Raw genomic sequence first — 22,624 nt, 5'->3', positions numbered from 1 at the left:
TTTAGTAAATGTCACTTTTTTCTTTAATATAGATTCTACTACAATTTGACCCGAAAGTTCAATTTACTAATATACATTCACAAGTTTATAAATACATTTTATTCACACATTTATTCTTATTATATATCTTAAAACTAGAAAGTTGGGCAGTGGCCTGAGGCGTCAAGATGGCGGTTGCACTCTAAGAGTGCTCTGGACCCCCTCCGTCATCCGCCTTTTATCCATCCGTTACCAGTTGCCATCGGACCCTTCTTACTGTCAGCAGGGGCTCCCTGTTCCATCAGCTGTGCTCTGGTACTGCTCTTCAGCGGATTGGAGCCTCTGTTGCTTTGGCCTCCCTCCCTCTGAGGCCTTACATTGTTAAAATGGCAGTGTCCTCAGTGATCTAGCCATGAGCCTGACGACCTGGACCCTGACGCCCCATCCTTGGACCTTCCTTGCTACTCCGGACCAGGCCTCGTCATGGGATGCGTGTGGCGACATTGAAGCGGTGTCCGAGGCCATGGTGCGAGGCCTGCTTTCCACGAGAGAGAGAACGGTGGAGGAGCAGGCACGGCTTAGCTGCATTGGAGGCTTTTCCCTGCCGCCTGCTCCTGCCTGCTGCTTCCCAGGGTTGGCCCGGATCGTCCTTGGCGAGGTACTTGCAGCGGCCGGGGATGCCGCCGGGCTTGACTCCTACTATCGTGCAGCGGCGTGGCGGACTTGGGCCTCCTTCCTTCCCCCGAGGACCCGGTCTCCTCCGCCCTGCTTGCTGGAGGTGGAGGTGGGGGTCTGTCCTGGCCTCCCAGTGACTGCGCATCTACGCCCTGCACCCTGCACCCTGGCCCACAGGGCCCACAGAGAACCTTCGGAGGATTGACACCCCCGGTGGACCCCTGTCTTGGCCCGCTGCTGCGCAACCTCCTGCTCCGGTCTGATTAGGATCCTCCGGCCTTTTCTGGGCCGCGGCGGCACTGCGGCTGCATTTCTGCCCGCGGAGGGAGCTGGCTCTTGAGGACGGCGGGGACCCCTGCTGTCCTCCACTGGCGGACCGTCGGGAAGTGGGGTGCAAGCCAGGAGCCAGCTGGTGGGCTGAGGGGTGGTGTGGGGGGCAGTATGGACGCTGCCATTCCCCCTCACAGCTTTGCACAGCATTGCCGCCTATTATGACTGGAGGGAATTGGCCATGACCCCCGTCGACACTTCCTTAGGTACCACTAGTACCGGCTGCCATTGTCTGGCAGCGGCACAAAGAGCTTCTGCCTCGCATCACCGCTTGGGATGCTTCTATGAGACTATCGACCTGTGTGTGGAGGGCAGGTCTGCCTGCACAGCCCTGCCTCGAATTGTCTCCCTGTTGGCAGCGTGTCTCCGTGGGGTCTGACCCCATCTTCCCTATGTACCCCTAAGCTGGCTGGTGCTATATTAGCTGCGGCAAACTCTCTCCCGGCCTCCGCTGTCAGGCGGTGTGGAGCACGTGGTGAAACCCCACTTGCGACTGCCCAATCACTTGGACATGTCTACGCCCCAGTGGAGCCGACTGCCCATCACCGGCCACCAACACCGAGTGGCACCTGACTACTGCAAGTGGCCTAATCCGCCGTGGTGTAGATTAGTGGTCCATCTTCCTGGGGCCCTACATATCTGGCTCACTGACGCTCGTTCCGGGGCCGGGAGAGGGCACCACCCGTCACTGCTCGTGGCATTGGACCGGAGCCGGGGGGCCTTGAATGTGTATTGATTTACCACAGAGGTTTGCGGGGGACCTGCAGGGGCTAGCCTGAGCACCCGGGCCCAAGTATCAATGGTCTGGGTGTCGTGCCCTTCTCTCTGGGATTGCTGAACACACCCTGCCCGTGCAGTGGCTGGACTTCAACCTTGGTGGCGATGGGCAGGAATAGTAACCTGCAGAACCCCACCTCTCAAACCCAAACAAAAATGGATCAATACACCACGAATGACGGGATCCTGGAGGAGGGGCAGCATTTAATACTCCTGCACCTACTGGGGGTGATCTCTCCACTATCCTTCATGCGATAGGCGCATTGCAGGCCTCAGTTGAAAACAAGATTGGCGAGGTGAGGGTAGATATGGCCCTTATTCGCCAAGACCTTAGCAATGTCATGGCACGAAGAACAGAAGAAGAATCGCGTATCTCCACAGCCGAGGATGATATAGGCCAACTCAAGACCCAAGTGGCTTGTCTCCAGACTCAAACCTCAGAACTCTACTGTCGGGCTGAGGACACTGAAAACAGGTCAAGGAGAAACAACCTACACCTCATAGGTTTTCCCGAAGGGGTTATACAAGGCCATGCGGACACGTTTGTGGAGACTTGGGTGCAGGCGGGCACACCGTTGTCTCCCAAATGTTTATTGTTTTTGCCCGCCTACAGGTCGCTGTTCTCTGTTTCCCTTGGTAGCCTTCTATGCGCACACGGCACCGACGAGGACATGAGACTTAACAGGCTGCACAAGCTTCACCCCCAGGCCCCGGCTATGGGATGTTACCCCCCCCCGGGGATCCGGGTCCGCTTGCACTGTTCCTTACACACACTACCTTCCCGGATTATACCTTAAATAGACCCCTCCACATTCTGTCATGAAATGTCAATGGCCTACTAGACCACATAAGCCATGTGCCTGATATCCTTTTTCTACAGGAAACACACCTTCTGGGCACCCACTGCACCATCCTCGACCGCTATGGGTTCGACAGGGTCTGGCATTCTAGATTCACACGGGGTTCCCGGGGGTAGCCATACTGTTTCGTAACGGTCTCCCCTTTACTTTGGCACAGGCTGAGACGGACACACAAGGCCGCTAAGTGGCCCTGACTGGCAAGATAGAAGGGCATCCTTTTAATCTCTTCTGTGTATACATCCCCCGCCACAATTCCCTCTGCCCTTCGAGGACTCACACTCATGGTCTGACGATCATAGGAGGTGACTTCAAATGCCGTTATGCAACCTTCCCGCAACACGACAGGTGCTCCCTCTGCGTCCCATCTTGCCTCTGCTAAGCGCCTTTCTGACGGGTCCTCCACCCTGGGTCTCTGTGATGCTTAAAGGATGAGGAATCCCCATTGGGAACAGTATTCTCACACTTCGAAGGCCCACCATACTCACTCTCGTATCGACTTGCTCCTGTTGCCAGCCCCCACTGCCAGTTGATGTCCGGGGCTACTATCCTACACAGAGGCATCTCAGCCCACTCCCCTGTCTCTCTCCATCTCTGGAATTCCCCTGATGGCAGATGAATGCTTGGTTTCTGCAGAATGCGAAATTCGTTGAATCCCTCGGGCGGAATTCGTTGAATCCCTCTGGCAATATTTTTTGACCAGTACGGGATCGGTCTCCTCACCGGGTACATTGTGGGGGGTTGACAAGTGCAGGGCGCAGGCCGCCTGCCTTGTACAGCTGGAGGCCTGCGCTGCACAGTTGGAAACAGCCCAGGCTTATCTGAAAGCGCTGACTCCGCCCTGCAGCTTGCACTGCTCTGTGAAGTGTTCTGTCAGATTTCTCTGTAATCCGCTAAAATGATATGGCACTCATCCATGGTGCAAGTATACGGCTGGGGTGATAAAAATGGCAAATTACTCCACAACCTAGATTCATACCACAAAGCCAACTGCATCATTCCCGAGGTCCGTGATGTGACTGGCGTCCATCACTTCACCTTCCGGGCTATCGCTCAAGCCTTTGCAGGCTATTATGCTAACCTTTACGTGGACCGACCTCCCGAAGCCTCCCTGTCTGCTTTGCTGTCGGAAACGGGAACCCAGCTGCCCTGCCTTTCCCAGATGGTCTCAGAGACTTTGGATCTCCCCCTCACCCCGGAACAGATACATGGGCCATTTCGCTTCTGCACTCCGGTAAGATGCCTCGTCCGGATGGCTATCCTGAAGAATATTACGCGACGTATCGCGACCCATTTGTCCCACACTTATTGGAATTGTTTCGACGTGGTAGATACGGGGTCCTTTCCCCCAGAGACGGACGTGGCCACTATTGTGGTCCTCCCAAAGACACAGCCGCCCTCCCTGGCTTGTGGGATTACCACCCCATTTCCCTCATCAACACCAAGGTAAAATCTTTGCCACTGCCGTGGCTCAATGTCTCGGCCCCCATATACAAAATTTGGTCCATCCAGACCAATGCAGTTTCATGTCTGCCTGGGGTGCCCGGCATTGCGTATGCCACCTCCACCTCACTCTTGCACACCGCCACCATCCCACCCTGTATCTGGCCTTGCTTTTAATTGACTTTAAAAAACATTTGATACGGTTGACTGGAGCTATCTGGAGGACGTGCTAGAGGTGTGGAGTTTCGGCCTTCCGTTTCGGAGCCTCATCATTGTCTTATACCCCCGTCCTAAGGCGAGGGTCTTAATTAATGGTGTGCTTTTGGAGACGTTCCCCATTCAGAGAGGCACTCGCCAGGGTTGTCTGCTCCCACCGCTCTTATTCACGTTAACGATGGAGCCCCTGGCTTCTCTCATATGTCAGGATCCCCAGATGCGAGGCTGGGCTTTGGACCCTTTTCAGGTCGACAAGGTCGCCCTCTATGCCGACGTCGCCCTCCTCTTCCTGGCGGACCCCGAGACTTCCGGCCCATGGTGCTTGGACGCCCCCTCAACCTTTGGTCGGGTTTCGGACCTCCGGCTCAACCCTGCAAAGTCACTCTGGTTCCCCTCCACCCGTACCGTGCTTGCTTTGATTGGCAAATGATCATTCCCCTGCGTAGGCAGTCCTTCAAGTATCTGGGGGGTTGGGTCGCCCTGCTTCCAGAACTCGAATGGGCCCTGAATATTACACCCCTAGTTACCAAGGCCAAGGTGGACTTCCGGAGATAGCCATCCCTTCCTCTTAACCCCCCTGGCAGAAGTGCCTTTTTTTAAATGATGGTTCTCCACCGTTTTCTATATATCCTACAAAGTATTACCTTTCACCTTCCGGGGAGCTGGTTTGGTGAGATTGACATTAGCCTCACCCGGTTTTTATGGGGGGGGGGGTGGAAGACCGTGAATGTCCCTGGCACATTGCTGCATACCTCATCATGACGGGGGCATGGGGGTAACCAAGCTTTATCTTTACTATCTCGCCAAGAGACTCATCGTGATTCATGACTGGTTCGCGGGAGGCTGGTCTTACCCAGCGTACCAGGTGGAACTCCAATCGTTGGAGTTTCCACAGCTCCAGGCCTACTTGTATGGGGCCCCCATATGGCAAGTCCCCCCCCATCACCAGGGCGGTTATCTCAGCTTGGCGCACAGTCCTGCACCACACGAAATGAGATGGGAAACTTACCAGACAGATGCCCTTGTGGTGTGGGGTTTGGCTGCGAGAGGCCTCGTCTCTCCGTGACTTATGTCGGTGCAACCACATTGAGATCTTCCTTCTTGGGACATCTGGGTTAGGGACCACATTCGAACCTTTGTGAATTTACAGCAGGCGCTATTCCCACCATTACTCCCAATTTTAGTAATACCTACAGCTAAGGCATTCCCTCCGAGTGCATATTCCGTCTCCCACGTCCTTCCCTGAATCTAGTCCCCGTGAGGCCCAAGTGATGATGGGGAACCTGGGTAGAGGGGGGGTGTTGCGGATCTATTGCTCCCTCATGAATAATGGCCCACATTGCTACATGTTACGTGCCCGCTTGGAGGGTTCATTTGGCCCCCTAGAAGACGCGGATTGGAGGGACCCTCTCATGGCCCCAAGACCTTGATGACCTCTTCCAAGTTGCGTCTAGTCCAACTCTATTACCTACACATGGCATACCTCACTCCTGCACGCCTATACAGCGCCCGTCTGCGGCCCTCCCCGACCTGCACGCGATGCAATCTCGCCCCTTTGGATTGCTACCGCATGATTTGGCAATGCCCTGTCCTTGCACCATTCTGGGTAGGAGTGGAACTGGAACTCACAGAGATCCCGGGAAGGACAGTTCCCCATGATCCAATACATTTGGTCCTGAGTATGTTTGATGGCCTCGATGGATCTTGGGCCGATAAGCGCTTCCTTGGAACAGCAGTGGCGTTGGCGAAGCGAGATTTAGCGGCACTCTGGTCTCAGGTAAAACCCCCTACTATATGGAAATGCAGATGGGGTGGATTGGTGTGGAACTCAAGAAGAACCTATTTTTGAAGCCCTGGGCTACCCCAAACTTTTTGGAAACATTTGGGGTAAATGGTTCAAACTATTGTCCTAAGGGCTGGATGAGTTCCTTGTACAGAGATAACCGTATGCAAGTCTCTACGCTAAAGAATGATTTACAAGTCTCTGTCGTCTCTCCTATGACTGTATATTACCCGAATAATGGGCTTGATTTCGCTGCCAATGTACTGTGTGGTTTGTTTTTAAAAACAATAAACTTGATTAGCAAAAAAAAAATTAGAAAGTTAATATTTAACCCCTTCGATGCTCATGACGGAACGGTTCCGTCATGAGCATCGGTTGAGCTGTGCTCATGACGGAACCGTTCCATCATGACCACGCCCGTTTACATTGGGGCCCAGCACAGGAGGTAAATCTGGGCAGCAGCCAAGGTTTTAAGGTAAGGTAACATAAGTAGTCTTTCTATAAATGCAACGCACCAAGTCTTTCTATATTATTTAATTCATTTAATGGATCTGTGGAACAATAAGGGGTCTGCCAATTATATTGCACAAATTCAATACTAATACAACAACCCATTTAATGCAAACATATGCTATTGAAATATCTAGAAGTGTATTAGTGAGTGCCTATGTGTGGGGGCTTGAGTGACTGTGTGAGTGGCTTTATGAATGTGTGAGTAGTTTCTTGGGTCTGTGAGTGGGTGTGTGAGTGCCTGTATAGGTGTGTGAGTCGTTGGGTGTGTGTGTTTATTTTAAATTGGGTTCTGGACCTGCGACTCCACCCGAGTCTTTGAAGATCCAGGTGGATCCTCACACACTAAAAAAAACGTTTTTTGACGATGTCTTGCCCATGAGCGGACCCTCACAAACCCCTCCATGAGTCCCATGGGGACAGGCTACCACACAACTTAACCCTTCTATCTCTTTTACATTTTATCCCCCCCCACCCCCCCGGAACTATGTCCCATTGCACAAAATGGCAGTTGCATATTTCCTGTAAGGTTGCGGCCCGCCAATCAAAGCATTGCCATTGGCATGTAGATATGCGAATCAACCGGGATCCGGAAAGAAGCCGTGTCTCTAGACATACATAACACTTTTTACTTTAATAACTCCAAAACTTATGAACAGATTTACATCAAATCTTTCCTGACCAAGATCTGGCTTTGTCAAATTTGGTGTTATTCTGTTCAGTGGTTCAGGCTGTAATGGTGTCTAAAATTCCTAAGGGAAATTGCATTGAGAAAATGTTTTGCGGAACCCCACTTTTTCTTGGCCCCCATATGACGAATCATGCTGAAACTTTCCAGATTGCAGCTGAAGTGACTGGCAAACTAGTTTTGACATTTTCGTGAAGATTCGTCCACTGGGTGCCAAAATTATTAGCAAAAAAACAACACTTTTCCTATGGAAACTAGAGGCCACATGTACAAATATTTCCATTTGTGACTCGCAATTTGCGGATTTTAGACGCCCGCAATTTGCGAGTCATAAAAGGAAATTTACTAATGTGGCTCAGACACACTTTGCAATGCCCAATGGGGTCACACACGACCTGCCTCATCAATATTCATGAAGCAGGTCATTATTTGCGACCTATTGGCAATGGACAATACCACAGGGATGGTTACCTGCTGGGGACAACAGACCCCCATGTATGTATTTGCTTTTTATATAAAGCCACTATTTTTTTTTTATTGTAGCCTGTATTCCTTAAAGGAAAATGGAATGTGTTCCGAAAACAAAAAATAAACGTTTCATTTTCATTTTTTAGAGACGGCAGTGGCCACTGAGACCACTGCCTGCTCTTAAACGTTTTTGCTTCCAATCATAAAGGGGAAGGTGTCCCCTGGGGATCCCTCCCCATTTGTGAGTGACTTTCCACCTACTATAAATAGGTGATAAACTGTGATTGTTTTGCGACCGTACATGTCCTTGCGACTCACTGTTACGAAGGGACACCCTTGGCACGCCACTCTCTAATAATGACTTGCAAAACCTATTTTGGAGTCGGTAACCAGTTACCGACTCGCAAAATAGGCTGAAACATGCTACAACCCTTTTTAGCAGTCGAAAACGCCGCAAATCTCTATTTGCGACAGCTAAAAACTGTTGTACATATGACCCTTAGTCCTAACTATAACTGCTTACTGACGACTGCCAGTAGGTAATACGATCACTGTATAGAGAGCTCAGATTTGGTGTTTCGCAAACAACTGCATGTCTAGCCTCAGATGCTTTCAAATGAGTTGGCCTTTTGTGGGATGTCATTGGCCTTAGTCCTAGTACCCACTTTGACTCTACTGCTGGCAAAATGAGGCCATCCAACACCTCCCTGATGTACCCTTACGTGGCTTAGCAGAGGAAACAGCTAAATACTGTACGTTCAGTAAAGGAAAGATGCTGTTGTGCAGTGTAGATAACACTGCATGCAAAAACAACTAGAAGCACGGCAGGGCCAAATAAAGTAACAAAGCGTGTTATAGTTTCCTTCCTTATAATGTAACAAATTAAATTGCAACCCGGAAATGCCTTTTTTGTCATTGTAACCAACTTCCTTTTAGCTCACAATGTACTTCGCTGACTCGGTTCTTTCGTGCAAAGTAAACAATTCTATAAATTGCCCACAAAAGAAGCTGCGACAAGTTCTACTAGAAATATCGATGCATTTAATAAATCTATGAAAAAATTTAGATACAGTGAAATGTGTTTAGTTTTGTTGGTAATATATGGGGGTCATACAGCATTTTCATGTTGTATTATGCTACATTCACGAGGTCACTTGCAGCAAGTGATACATCTCTCTCACATCACAAGACCAATTCAAGGGTTTATTCTCTATAATGTACATACTAGCACAACATCAAGGAGTATACCTTAAAATCTCACCACCGCTTGTCCATCTTTATTGTTTTTCGCAGCAAAGCTGGCTCGAGATGACAAAATTCAGATTCTTAAGCAGCATCGACGTAAAGAACTGGAGGAACGTCAAAAACAATACAGGTAGGCTTACTGAAAGTAATCAAATGTGTAAATACAGAGTGTTTTATATAGTAGTTCTAATTTCTTGTATCATTCAAATTGCACATTTTATTTTCTATTGACTTAGGGCCTTATGTATCAAGCCCAAATGAGTTCGCTAACGCCGAAATTTGCATAATTTCCGCGTTTGCGAACTTATTTTCTCGAAATGGTATGTATGAAAGAATTTGGGTGCAAAATAAGGAATCGCAAAATTTGCGATTCCTTATTTTGCGATTGCATTTAAGGAATTGCACATTTTGCGATTCCTTAAATGCAATGTATTATGCAAAAAAAAATTGCTAATTGACCTTAAGGAATCGCAAATTACCACCAACTTCAACTAAAGGTTGGGCCTGTTAAGTTTTTTTTAAACATTTTTATTTGGTTTTCAGAAATGTTCCCTACATTGCATTATAGCAACTAATTACCAATGGTATTAATTAAGATTCCATGATGTACATGTATGTCCATAGAAAATTGAAATTGAATAAAACAAACCATAAACATTAAAAATAACAAAGAAAATGCCATTGTGTATTTGATGAATGGTTGAAATGAACTGAAAAATAATTTTATAAAGCGCAAAACATATACCCGAAGGTGTCAAGGCGTTACCTCATCAGATAGGAAATGCTGGACAGTCTTAAAACCACATCAGAGATTGAAAAGCGACGTCTTTAGCGCCTTCCTAAAGGCCAACAAGTGAGTTTCATCTTTTAACTTCTGTGGAAGCGAGTTCCAGAGTCTGGTCGTACCGGCCAGAAAGCTTCTTCTGCCCCAGGAGCTCTTTTTGAACCTGGGTATTACCAGATTGTGAGCATGAGCTGAGCGAAGATGGGGAGCAGGAGTGAATGGCTGTATATTCTGTTTAAAAAAGACAGGTCCAATGTCATGAGTTGCTTTAAAAGCTATACAGAGAGCCTTAAACTTGATCTGTCTCTTCACTGATAACCAGTGTAACTGTTTGAGTGCCGTGGAAGCAGATTTATGTTTAGGCTGTTCACAGGGCACAAGCGCTAAAACAAATAAGTGGGAGGGCTCTCCAAGTTAGGTAGTATCACAGGAAGTGACATCAAGGCGCGAGGCATTGCATGAAGTGACCTCACAGGAAGTGACATCACAGAAAGTGACATCACAGCGTGGCAGGTTCCTTTACCCAAGGATTGGCAAACTAACTCTGCTGCATCTTACCACACCAGGCGTAATATTCCATATGCATCAGATTTCCATGTAGATCTGATTACTTCAGCTGCCTGGTATTTAACAAATTTGATGGAAAGATCTGTTTTTGTCTAGTCCTAGTTTTGACGTAAAGTAGCATACAGGGTTAATGCGCCTCCTGCCAAGCACATCATGTAACATGCAAATGGCAAATTTTATTTTATGTAGATAGGTAGGTAGGTTACTGCTTTGAACACAGAGATCCTTGTGTTACATTCAAGTGCACTGTAATCCTTCTAGTATAGCAGAGTGATCTCTGAAGGATGATATGTGACTCCTGCACCCAGTAACCCTCACTGTCTTATGCAATACATCCTGTGCAATGATTTACAAACTTGTGTGATTTATTGTCAATATAATGTGTATGTTTGCTTTAATGTGATCTGACACAGTATATTGGGATGAATAGCACTGTAAAACAAATGAAAATAATAGCATTTTAATTGTTATTTTGCACTGGGACAGAGTAACGCATCTGACATTCTTACAGTGCATGAATATCTATTATGTATGGGGGTTCGAACAAAGTCAAAATCGTGCCTCTCTTGTGTGCCTTTGAAGTGTTAACAAGCTGCTGCTTTTGTTTCCCTTCCTCTGCATTTACATCTAGGTGTGAGGCTACAGTTTTCCCCCAGCCTGAATTGTCGGGCAAAGAAGGCCAGATGGGCCCTTAAGTTCAGCCTTTGTTATGGCCCAGCTGGAGTCTCAAATGACAAAACACCCGTCCCCGTCTGCACGGTGCTGCTGGAAGGAAAGCAGATAATGAGCTGGCACTGCTGAACGTGTACCGGTGTCTCAAAATTACACTGGGACGTGTCCCGCATATTTTAGAGTGGGGCTCAACTTCTTGGCAGGGTAGACGGCATCCACCCTGTGAAAAGAGTGGGTGGACGCCGTCTACCCACGTGTACCCCTGACTCGAGCCCTGAATGTTCAGCAATAAGCGTGCTGCAGCATTTTGCACATTCTGCAACTTAGTCAGACATTTCTTCCGAAGGTTAATGAAAAGACTGTTGCAATAATCGGCTCTGGATAAGACAAGAGCCGAGACCACTAACTTCCGCAAATTCACAGGAATAAATGGAAGGATCTTTCTAAGTAATTTTAGTGTGTAGAAAGATACGGATGTAACCTGGTTTACATGCCTTCAAAGAAAAGCATGGAGTCAAACATGACTCCCAAATTCTTTACCTTATTCGTAGGAATAGGTAGCGAGCCCAGCTCCGAAGGCCACAAAGCAGGAGACCAGAAATTAGTGTAGCTGTCACAGAGTAGGACCTTGGTCTAACTGGAATGTAATTTCAGACAATTAGTGGCCATCCAGTCCCCCACCTGGCGGAGACAGGTATAAAACTGTGCAGCTGTGTCTGAAGGCGAGCCTGTCACTGAAACCACATCTGGGTATCATTTGCATAAGAGATTGCTGAGAAACCCAGAGATCTGAATAACATTGCCAGCGGGGCAACGTAAATATTAAAGAGGGTGGGGCTCAATGAAGATCCCTGTGGTACGCAACATGGCAATGTAAAATTAGGTGACTTGAATTCCGAAAGAGCCACGACCTGTTTCCGGCCAGTCAGGAATTAACTTGAGTAAAGCAAGAGCTTTTCCTTTAATTCCAATCCTCTCCAGAACTTCCAATAATTTTTGATGATTAACAGTGTTGAATGCATCAGAGAGGTCTAGCAGCACAAGTGCTGCATTCCCCCCTGCATCGACTGTCTGCCTAATCTGTTTGGACGCTGAAATCAGTGCCAGCTCGGTACTGGGGTGCTTTCTAAAGCCCAAACTGAGTGGCATCCAGAAAGGCAAGCTTCTCAATATAGTCCGATATTACAACATTCATGGCCTTTTCAACCATTTTTGCAGGCAGGGGGAGTCTTGAGATTGGGAGGTAATTATTGGGATCTGCCCTGTCTAGATACGCTTTCTTTAGGAGGGGGGACAGAAGCCAGTTTCCAGTTGCTGGGGAATATGCCTGAGGAAAATATTTGGTAGAAGATAGGAGACAGATGGGAAGCAAATTCTTCTGGTAGAAGATGGAAGATTTTGGGGGGACATGGATCCAATGGGGAGCCAAATTTAGTAGACAAGAGGAGATTAACGACCTGGTCAGATGTCAGTGAAGGAAAGAAGGATAATTCAGGGGGATCGCAGATATCTGGGGTAACTGAGGCAATTTCCATTTCCACACTAGAAGTAACTGGTGTATCCGAAGAGGGAAACGCCCCTTGAGAGAAACAGCGGGAAAAGCCACTATAAACTGGTTCATAACATGTTTCCTCTGGCTCTTACTTTATCTCTTTGTATATATGGTTATACAATTTTATTTTAATCATCACTTCTTAAGTTTGTCTTTATTACTGTTTATTTTGGATTCGAGATGAGCTGGATGTTTGCTACTTCGCACACCTCTTTCTTTGGGTGGAACAGCAAGATATTGTTGGAGGGGCAGCATTAACCCAAACTTCTCTCCCGCATTTTAGGCCCCTGCCAGTGATTGACGGGTATGTTTGGTGAAGCACTGTAGGTGTAATTATGTCTGCTGTAAAATAAAATGTACTAATTATATTTAAACCTTCCATTCTTAGATTCGTCTGAGGGATATTACCCATATTCAATCCAAGTTCACTTCTGTAATATCTATTCTCATGTCAGTCGGCAAGTGGTTCTTGTCTGTGCTGAATGTAGCTACTTTGACATGAAGCATCAAAGTATATATTTGTTTGATGGCTTTACAACCTCTTCCCATAATTTGTTTCTGATGCAGTTCTGGAATTGTGTGTTCGTCAATTTCACATCAGCAGGCATTCTCTATGGGTTATGTGGCAGCATGTTATAAATGATCCCGGTGGAGTTTCACATACAGGTCTCCCACTCACCTGCTATTACCGACATTTTCAATGCTACTCTATGCTCCGGTGTATCAAATCCTGCTAAACTCTCCAGAGAGAAGTCAGATGAATAATTCAACCAATTTCTTGCCTACTTGAGGGATCTTCCTCAGCAATGGCAGGTCATATCAAGTCGTATTCAGAGTGTTTGCTTGAGGGTAGTACCCCCAAAAGACATTTATCTCTGACACAAATTGTCAGGGCCTGCTGTATTAGCGAGGTTTTACCTGTTATAAGGTCAGCAAACCACCTAACTACCGACTGGAGTAGGGCTGCTGGGTAATGACCTTGAAAATCAAAAACTCATGGTTTCCCTTGTTCTTTGGTAGCATTAAATTTGAGATAGCTACTCTTTTTCTGCCACTACCCTAGATGAATCCTGTTGTCAGGGTATTTAAGTCTTTAAAATTATTTGGAAGGTTTTACTGCAGAAAAAAAAGAAACAATACAGTAGGGTTACTATTTTTATTATGGTTTCGCAACCCATTACTGAGAGTGAAAGATGTTAGCTAAATAATGTTGAGCAGCAGATCACTAATACTGCTTTTTCAAGATTGCCTGCTTTTGTATCTATTATTGTTCTATCTATTAGTGTAGTTCCTATATTCTCAATAAGCTCTGCTCATTGGAATAATATATCCTATAGATTAGACGTAGGACTGAGGTCGACGAGGTCTCTATCGAATATTCTAGACTTAATTGTGTGTGCCAGCTAGCTCAGAGATCACTAGAAACTTTCTCAAATTCACAAGAAGGGATTAGTCTCTGACAACCGCATAAACATGACAACTTTGTTTCCCCAAGATAAAACGTATCTTCAGAGTCGTGGAAACAATAGATAGATATTTCACTCAGTCAATCGTGCATGCTTCGTTTCACCAGAGGTGCAGAGAAAGTAGAAAGACGGGCGCTTTCAATAAAAGGTTTTATTGAAAAGTCTTCTTTCTCAAGCATAAGAAATGAACTGCTACAATGGTAAAGCGGTTTATAAAATATAATGCGTACACTATAAATAGTAGAATAAAATAATACTGTAAGAGCATTGTATGGTTCCTAAACCAAATATAAATGCATACATAAATACCAGAGGCCAAAAGTACTCAACTGGTGCTTCTAAAATACGCCTACCCCGGTGTACCTAACCTAAGCTTAGTACGAGGGAAGAAGTAAGTGAGGTGTAGCATAAATGTAGTATTCTTTTGCCAAGAATCTGCCCAAGATTTCTCTAAGGGTCTAATCAGCTACGTACCTTAGTTTATAATGGAGAAGGTCGGTCTCGGGACTCGATTTCCCAACAACCCGCAAGGGTAGCTTGGAAACACTGGAGCTGGATTTCTTGGCAGGAGAAAAGACAGCGTCTCTCTCAGTGCGTCTGCTGGAGGGTCGGCTTCCTTTGGCACTTGCTGTAGCAGGGCGCGTTGGGCAAGTGTGGGCAAATTTATACCTTGAAGGTGCCGACTTTGACGTACAGTTGGACATAATAACGTCATCAAAGAGTCTGAGTTCTTTGAAAACTCCATGAGTTCTTGGACAAATCAATATTCAAGCAAGGGGAGGTCCCCGGCTGCTGAAGCTGAGTTTACCAAGAAATCGTTGTGATTTTCGGAACTAGTGGAAGTAGCACTGCTGTATTTGGACTATATGAGCTATGCCTAAATATGGTTATGATTTCTATGCCTATATAAGGATATGGTGATTTATACCTATATAGGGGCATGAATCAGGAAACTTACAATATAGTCCTAAAATGATACATAAAATTAGAACGTGCAAGCTTTAAAGGTATCAAGGGCCAACTGAGTCTCGAGACCCTATGGAATCAAGTGAGAATTCTTCACTCCCGCTTTCAAGGGAAAAAGTAATACTCATTCCAATTTGCTCTTAGGCCTGCGACAGTGCCAACATCTTAATTGAAAGAGACGCCACAAGTGGGCTGCCTTTTTGGACATCTAGATGCACCGCTATGTCATCTCCTTATGGAGAAATATCATGTTTTATGATGAGTGGTGTGGGCTTCCATGGCTTTGCCATGGCAAAGGTTTCATTGCCACAGCAAACTAAAACGATTATGGGGACAGACAGCCTATTACAAATCTTACTGCTCCTTGGTTCGTCCCATTCTCAACTTTACAGTGGTGTTCAGTACATCACCATGACCTATTGTGCCCTAAAATCCATGTACCTCAGGGTGGCAAAGATCTATTTTTTCATATCAAATGCCTTTGATATATCCAGTCAGAACACTGACAGTGAACATGCACCTTCCAGAGAGTCATCTGTAATGTGACATCATTCCATATATTAGGTGATGAACTTTTGTTGGTTATGAAGTCATTTGGTGTGGAGAACTGACAACTGCCTTGATGCAAGGATTTTGCACAAGATTTTACAGTCTATATGCACTATGGATAATAGATGATACAAAGTTCTGCCTACTGGGTCACTATCCGGTTTGAGTAATTCAACAATAGGTTCTTCTCTTGGGTTGGTCAAGGAACACCCATTTCACAGAAGTCACCACTTCAAAAACCCTGGTGCCTCATATTCCCTGTAGAACTCCATTGGCAGTCCATCTGTTTTGTTCATGTTCAAGGATTTAGGGGCACATGCATCAAGCCTTTTCCCGTTCGCAAAGGGGCCGATTCGCGAATGGAAAAAGGCCTTGTCCAATGCATGTATGTTTTGGCATTCGCCTATTTAGGTAATAGCAGTTATTTGTGATTACCTAAATTGCAAATACATTTAGGGAATCGCAAGTTGCGATTCCCTAATGTTGATGCATGTAGCCTTTCCTAAATGCGAACTGTGCAATTAGGAAACACTAATTACCATCAACTTTAAGTTGATGGCAATATGGGCATGTTTTGAAAAATGAAAAAAATGCATTTTTCAAAGTGCCATGTAGCGTGCACATGCCCTTAGGGCATGTGTGTGCTTTACATGTGCACACTTACCTTTTTTGTGGGGTGCTTCAGGGGGGCCTTTGGCCCCAGGGCACCCTTGGATTTGCTTTTGCTATTTGAGTTTACCAATTTGGTAATTGCGATATGCAAAGGCAATACCATTCATTCCTATGAGCCTGTAGGCCCATAGGAATGAATGGTGTCACATTACCAAATAGCGATTCACAATTTCCGAATCGCTATTGGGTAATGTTAAGGAATCGCAAATTGTTTTGCGATTCCTACATACATATCATTTTGCGATTCCCAAATAGCGAATCAGTAAAATTGTGCTATTTGGGAATCGCAAAATGCAGGCTTCATGCAGGTGCCTTTTAGTGTCTGCTTTCATGTGCAGAACTTCTCAATCCCCTCTGGCGTTTTGAAGAGAGCATAAGTTTTTTATCTGATGAGAATGGTGCCCAAGTATCCGTGTGCACAGTAACCAGCAAATATTTAATTAATGTCATTTTGCGCATGTTTAATATTGTCTTCTTGATTCTTTAATGCTATCAACTGATGTCTTTCAGCTTCCAGGCTTAGTAGAAGGGCTAGCCTGCAACCTAATTTGTTCCCTTCCATTTGTGTTTTGGCTCACAGTTGTTGAGGCAGTAAAACCTTTTTGTTAGTAATACATGTTTGTCTTTGCATCTCACTAAATGCACATTGCAGGTGTGATCTTCCACCATCCTTTTCTCTAGTACCCTCCTCTCATCCTCTACATTTACTAATTGTTTTATAACTAGGATGGTGCAGCATACTGTCTTCATGTGCATACTCCTAAACACAACTTTTAAGCTTTCCATTCAGACCCACTGTTTTTTGTTGATCCAACATTGGCACAGAAATAGTTTGAAATCACCTTGCAGATTGTGGTTGTGACCACTGGATCATGGCGGGCCTGTGACATTATTCTCGACGAAGTTATACACGTGGGCTTCCTGCCACAGCTCAATGATTACAATAATGGAGAATTGTGTGACATATCGTACTCAGATATTCTGTATTAATTTTCATACCAGTCATATGGGACGAGGTGAGAAACATATCTAGTCATATGTGCAAATCATGGATGACTATGTAGCAAAAGAGTTTTCTACTATGCAACTGCACGTCCCTCCGTGCATCCCTCAGGTGCGATTGTTTGCACCAAAGGTTGAAGTCAGCAAATGTTTTGGCACAATTTCTTCTTGTTAATGGTGGATATGGCATCCTCTGGTCTAGATTCGCTACGCAATGAAGCCTCTCTCTCTCCATAACTGGTGTATGTTCTCAAAGTGATAAATGTCTCGCAACCTTCTGAAGAGCTGGACAGGAGGTACATTTGAGTACAATTCGTTCCTCATCCAACTTGCTTTTGACCATCAAGTACAGTTGGATCATGCGGAGCCTATCTGTGATTGTCTTGGGAGTCCATGGTTCTGTGGCACATATAAAGAACACTCCAGGTCTCACACACAGAAGTGCCCCCTTTGCATTTGCAGAAACGTTTGTGTTTCTCTATTGTGGGTTCAAACCCTCAGTTGCTGTAATAAGATTTTCTTGCAAAGAAATCTCTATGTACTCCTCTGCATTTCAGATAAGTGAGTAGCTTGTGGTGCTTGGCAGGGGAGGCCCTGACTCTAACATTTCAGGTCATCAATATATATGTGCCCTTAGCTGTTCCTGCGTTCATGTTACTGCGTGTCTTGCACAGCATAGGTGTGCAGCAACTCGGCCCATAGAGCTATACAAGCTGTCTGAACATCAGTTATATAACTCAACCTTCACTTGTCCACCTGAAACATCTGCCATGGCAACATACCTTCACGGGACCGTGAACTTTCTTGCCCCTCCCCAGAGAGGTTTTTTTTTTTTTTTTTTGATGAACAATTGTATTGATTTTGAACAAAGAAAACTCCAGCAATACAGTACATCTCAATAATGATGAGAAATCACACACTTGTTTGGATGTTAAACCTTGGTTTCTCATGGCCCTGTGAGGCCCCAAGTACTACAGACAGTCAATCAAGTAAAACTTATTCACTCCATCTGACCCAGCCATTTGCACCAGACCTTACAATGTTTAGTCGTACAGCCCGGAGCTTCATATAGGGGCTTCCCTTGTGCTACGCACCAGTCCACTCCCTTGCGCTACTTCACGACACTAGGTGGGTTAGGAAGCTTCCAGTTGGCAGCTGTCTCTTTTGGCTATAATCATGGCCATATTGAAGAACAGTTTGTCGTGCCTGGACCCATCCAGACCGTATGTGATCCCCAGGAGCTTATTTAGTGGGTTATGTGGTACTTTCCAACCAAAGACCTCTGTGAGCTCCTGTTCTATAGACTCCCAATACTACACCAAGAGGGGACAGGTCCACACCATGTGAAAGAAGTCTGCCTGGTCTTGGCGGCAGTGTGTGCAGGATGCAGTTGGGTTCTAATGAGCACTGTGGAGGTGTTTGGGGGTTAAATAGGCTGTATGCAAATAGTACAGTTGGATCATGCGGAGCCTAGCTGTGATTGTCTTGGGCGCCATCAGTGCGTCCCTCCAATCTTCCTCCTCAAGGGGTCCCACCCAGCTCTCACATTGGCTTCTGAGCCGATCTAGTGTAGTTGTGGTGTTGTTGGTTAGGGAACGATAAATACGTGAAATCCCTCCCTTCCCAGGTTCCCCATCATAGTTATGCCTCTGGAGCATTGTATTCCAGTAGTGTTGTGCCATCCGGTATAAACATTCTCAGGTTGGGAAATCCCAATGAATCCGATATCCGGAATCCTTTTAATGCACTAACCTCCCTAAGCCAAGTGTTGTGCCAGAGTGGTGTGTATTGGGTCTGTTTTTTTGTCTAGTGGGTGTGGCTCAAGGAAGCCAGCTAGACCAGAAAAACAGCCGGTGTCATCACAGGTAGAGTTCTAGGTAGGTATGGGCCCCCCAAATATCATCGTTTGGATTCTACGTAGGCCCAATTCACTCAATTCGAGTCTGTATGCTGGGTCAGACCATCCCCCATTAACCCAGTCATGCAATGTGAGTAGGCGGGTCGCCAAGTAGTATAAGTATAAGTTAGTCATCCCCATGCCCCTGACAAAGGGTGGGATACGGCATCGGGCTAAGGCTATACGAGATTTCCGACCGGCCCAGAGGAATTTAGTGGTTAGGCTATCTAGTTCTCTCAACCAGGCCAGTCGGAAATAAAAGGGGGTGTTTTGAATTACATAGAGCAATCTAGGGCGGATCATCATTTTAAAAAGGGCGGCCCTCCCTAGGGGATTCAGTGGTAGCACCTGCCATTTGCAGAGGTGCTCCTAACCGCTCTTCACCAGTGGGGTTATGTTAAGTGAGCAGGCGAGGTCAGGGAGCAATGTGATCCAGATCCCAAAGTATTTAAAGGATTGCCGCCTGATGGGTATGGTGGAAGCAGTCTCTAGTTAAGTGTAGAGTGACCAAAACTGATTTGCTTGGGTTAAGTCACAGACCGGAGGCCCGTCCGAAGGAGTGCAGCACCTGGCGACAGTGGGGACCAGATTGGGACGGCTCCGCAAGGAAGAGTAAATCGTCATCCGTGTACAAGGCGATTTTGTCTTCTTCTGAGTTTGGCCATTTCCAACCCTGAATTCGGTCGTCAGACCGAATGAGGCTCACTAGGGGCTCCATCGATAAGGTGAATAGGAGGGGTGAGAGGGGGCATCCTTGCCTCATTCCTCTTCTAATAGGAAATGCTTCCAACAGCGCCCCATTGACGCGCCGTGAGCTTGAGGTCGAGAGTAGAGAACCATCTCCAGGTTGCGAAAGTATATGCCGAAACCCATCTCTGCCAGCATGTCGTCCAGGTACCGCCAATCTGCGGAATCTAAGGCCTTCTCGAAGTCAATGAAGGAAGAGTAGTGCTAAATAGGGAGTCAATAACTAGTGGTTTGCCAAGGCCAGGTGGAGACGTGGGAGACAGTGCCTAGTCCCCCACGTTGGCATGAACCCACACTGGTCGAGGTGGATCAGTTTGGTAAGGCAGGGCCTCAACCGTTGGGCTAGGACTGCGGCAAATATTTTAACCTCTGTATTTATGTGCGAGATTGGGCGGTAATCGGTACAGTCGGACGAAGGCGGTTGTGTTTTAGGGAGAACAACAATGGTGGCAACATCTGTTTCCAGGGTAAAGGAGCCCGTCTAGAGGGCTTCAGCAAATAGATCAGAGAGGTGTGGGACGAGTATCTCCCAGTATGCAGCGTAGTACTCCTGTGGGAGTCTGTCAGGGCATGGAGGTTTAACCGGTAAGGTGCGGGCTATGGCATCATTGATCTCTTCACGGTAATGGGGTGGTCTATATTGGCGGATTCAGCTACGCTGAGGCGAAGAAGATGGAGGTGACCCGCATTGATCAGTTCTGGGAGGGAGGTTTCAGGGCATTGCGTGGAGTATAGCTCGCGATAGTAGTAGGCGAAGGTCTGAGCTATTGCTTGGGCGGAACAATGGGCAAAGCAATCTGGGTCTTTAATCTCCGGAAATATGAGGTTAGCCAAGGGATATGTAGCTAATCTATGTAGGATCTTCCCATTTTTGGCCCCCAGCCATACACCCTAGCTATAGAGGATCTCCATAAGAGCTTGGCAGTGTCCAAAGAGGTTTTTTTGATTTCGTCTCTTAGGTGTGTAAGTTGTCTCGCCTGAGTCTCATCTCAGCCTTCAGAAGGGTGCTGCGAGTAGGAGCACCTGGGCCTCTCGCAGGGTAATCTGGTTGGTCTGAGTCTGACGTTTGAGCTTAAGTTGGCCCTTGGCGAAGCCGCAGATGGTGGCTTTGCCTGCTTCCCACAGGATGGAACAGAACCAGTTTTGGTGAGGAAGTACTGTCAAAGCTCGGCCCCAATCGCTTTTCTAAACTCTTTGTCTTGGAGAAACCATGCGTTCATCCTCCAAGTCAGTCGAGTCAAGTTAGGGGGTTAACCAATGCTCAGGAGTACAGGTGAGTGGTCCGAGATGCCCCTGGGAAGGATAGTGATATCTCTAATCGTTTGAAAGGGGGTGGTGATGGACGGAGCATCTGAATCAATCAAACACTCACACCCAGTCAAAAGATCTGGGTTTAATCCATCACTGTTCTTTAGCCCACTCTGCCGCCCCAGTTCAGACATGGCTATATGCAAATCAGTCTGACCCTGTGCCTCATGGGAACAGTCCAGCCCGAACTGCCAAGCCATGTCTTTCCTAGACGGGAAACAAGCTTCCGAAGACCGGTTTCTGGCATTCCAACCTTCTTCAGCCCGGCTTGCCTGAATCCAGTGGCAAAGTGAGCAAGGGACTCACGTCTGAGCATACCCTGCCACAATTATGACGGCCAAAAGCGGTACAAAAGGGGGTGGGGATGGACGGAGCATCTGAATCAATCAAACACTCACACCCAGTCAAACGATCTGGGTTTAATCCATCACCGTTCTTTAGCCCACTCTGCCACCCCAGTTCAGACATGGCTATATGCAAATCAGTCTGACCCTGTGCCTCATGGGAACAGTCCAGCCCGAACTGCCAAGCCATGTCTTCCCTGGACCGGAAACAAGCTTCCGAAGACCGGTTTCTGGCATTCCAGCCATCTTCAGCCTGGCTTGCTTGAATCCAGTGGCAAAGTGAGCAAGGGACTCACGTCTGAGCATACCCTGCCACACTTATGGCGGCCAAAAGCGGTAAAAAAGGGGGTGGTGATGGACAGAGCATCTGAATCAATCAAACACTCACACCCAGTCAAAAGATCTGGGTTTAACCCATCACCGTTCTTTAGCCCACTCTGCCACCCCAGTTCAGACATGGCTATATGCAAATCAGTCTGACCCTGTGCCTCATGGGAACAGTCCAGCCCGAACTGCCAAGCCATGTCTTCCCTGGACCGGAAACAAGCTTCTGAAGACCGTTGTCTGGCATTCCAGCCGTCTTCAGCCCGGCTTGCTTGAATCCAGTGGCAGAGTGAGCAAGAGACTCAAGTCTGAGCATACCCTGCCACACTTATGGCGGCCAAAAGCGGTACAAAAGGGGGAGGTGATGGACGGAGCATCAGGGTCTTCCAGGGAAGACATGGCTTGGCAGTTCGGGCTGGACTGTTCCCATGAGGCACAGGGTCAAACTGATTTGCATATTGCCATGTCTGAACTGGGGTGGCAGAGTGGGCTAAAGAACGGTGATGGATTTAACCCAGATCTTTTGACTGGGTGGGAGTCTTTGATTGATTCAGATGCTCCGTCCATCACCACCCCCTTTTGTACCGCTTTTGGCCGCCATAAGTGTGGCAGGGTATGCTCAGACGTGAGTCCCTTGCTCACTTTGCCACTGGATTCAAGCAAGCTGGGCTGAAGATGGCTGGAATGCCAGAAACCGGTCCACGGAAGCTTGTTTCCGGTCCAGGGAAGACATGGATTGGCAGTTCGGGCTGGACTATTCCCATGAGGCACAGGGTCAGACTGATTTGCATATAGCCATGTCT

At 47.0% G+C, this 22,624-nt stretch overlaps 1 protein-coding gene across 3 annotated transcripts in view; it reads left to right on the top strand.

Moving 5' to 3' along the window:
• LOC147711650 (polyunsaturated fatty acid 5-lipoxygenase-like) overlaps window positions 1-22,624 on the top strand; it is an 836,408-nt gene that overhangs the window by 294,545 nt on the left and 519,239 nt on the right. For all 3 annotated transcript variants that reach the window (XR_015295955.1, XR_015295954.1, XM_086922316.1), the window contains exon 3: window positions 9,020-9,101. Coding sequence is in view for 1 of the 3 variants with exons in the window: in XM_086922316.1 (XP_086778442.1) it covers window positions 9,020-9,101 (82 nt within the window). In the remaining 2 variants the exon portion in view is untranslated. The remainder of the gene's footprint in view (window positions 1-9,019; window positions 9,102-22,624) is intronic.

Source organism: Lissotriton vulgaris, chromosome 5 (genome assembly GCF_964263255.1).
Source record: "Lissotriton vulgaris chromosome 5, aLisVul1.2, whole genome shotgun sequence".
Lineage (NCBI taxonomy): Eukaryota > Metazoa > Chordata > Amphibia > Caudata > Salamandridae > Lissotriton > Lissotriton vulgaris.
Note: the sequence above shows the minus strand (reverse complement) of the source record. Positions and strands in the feature narration are given on the sequence as shown.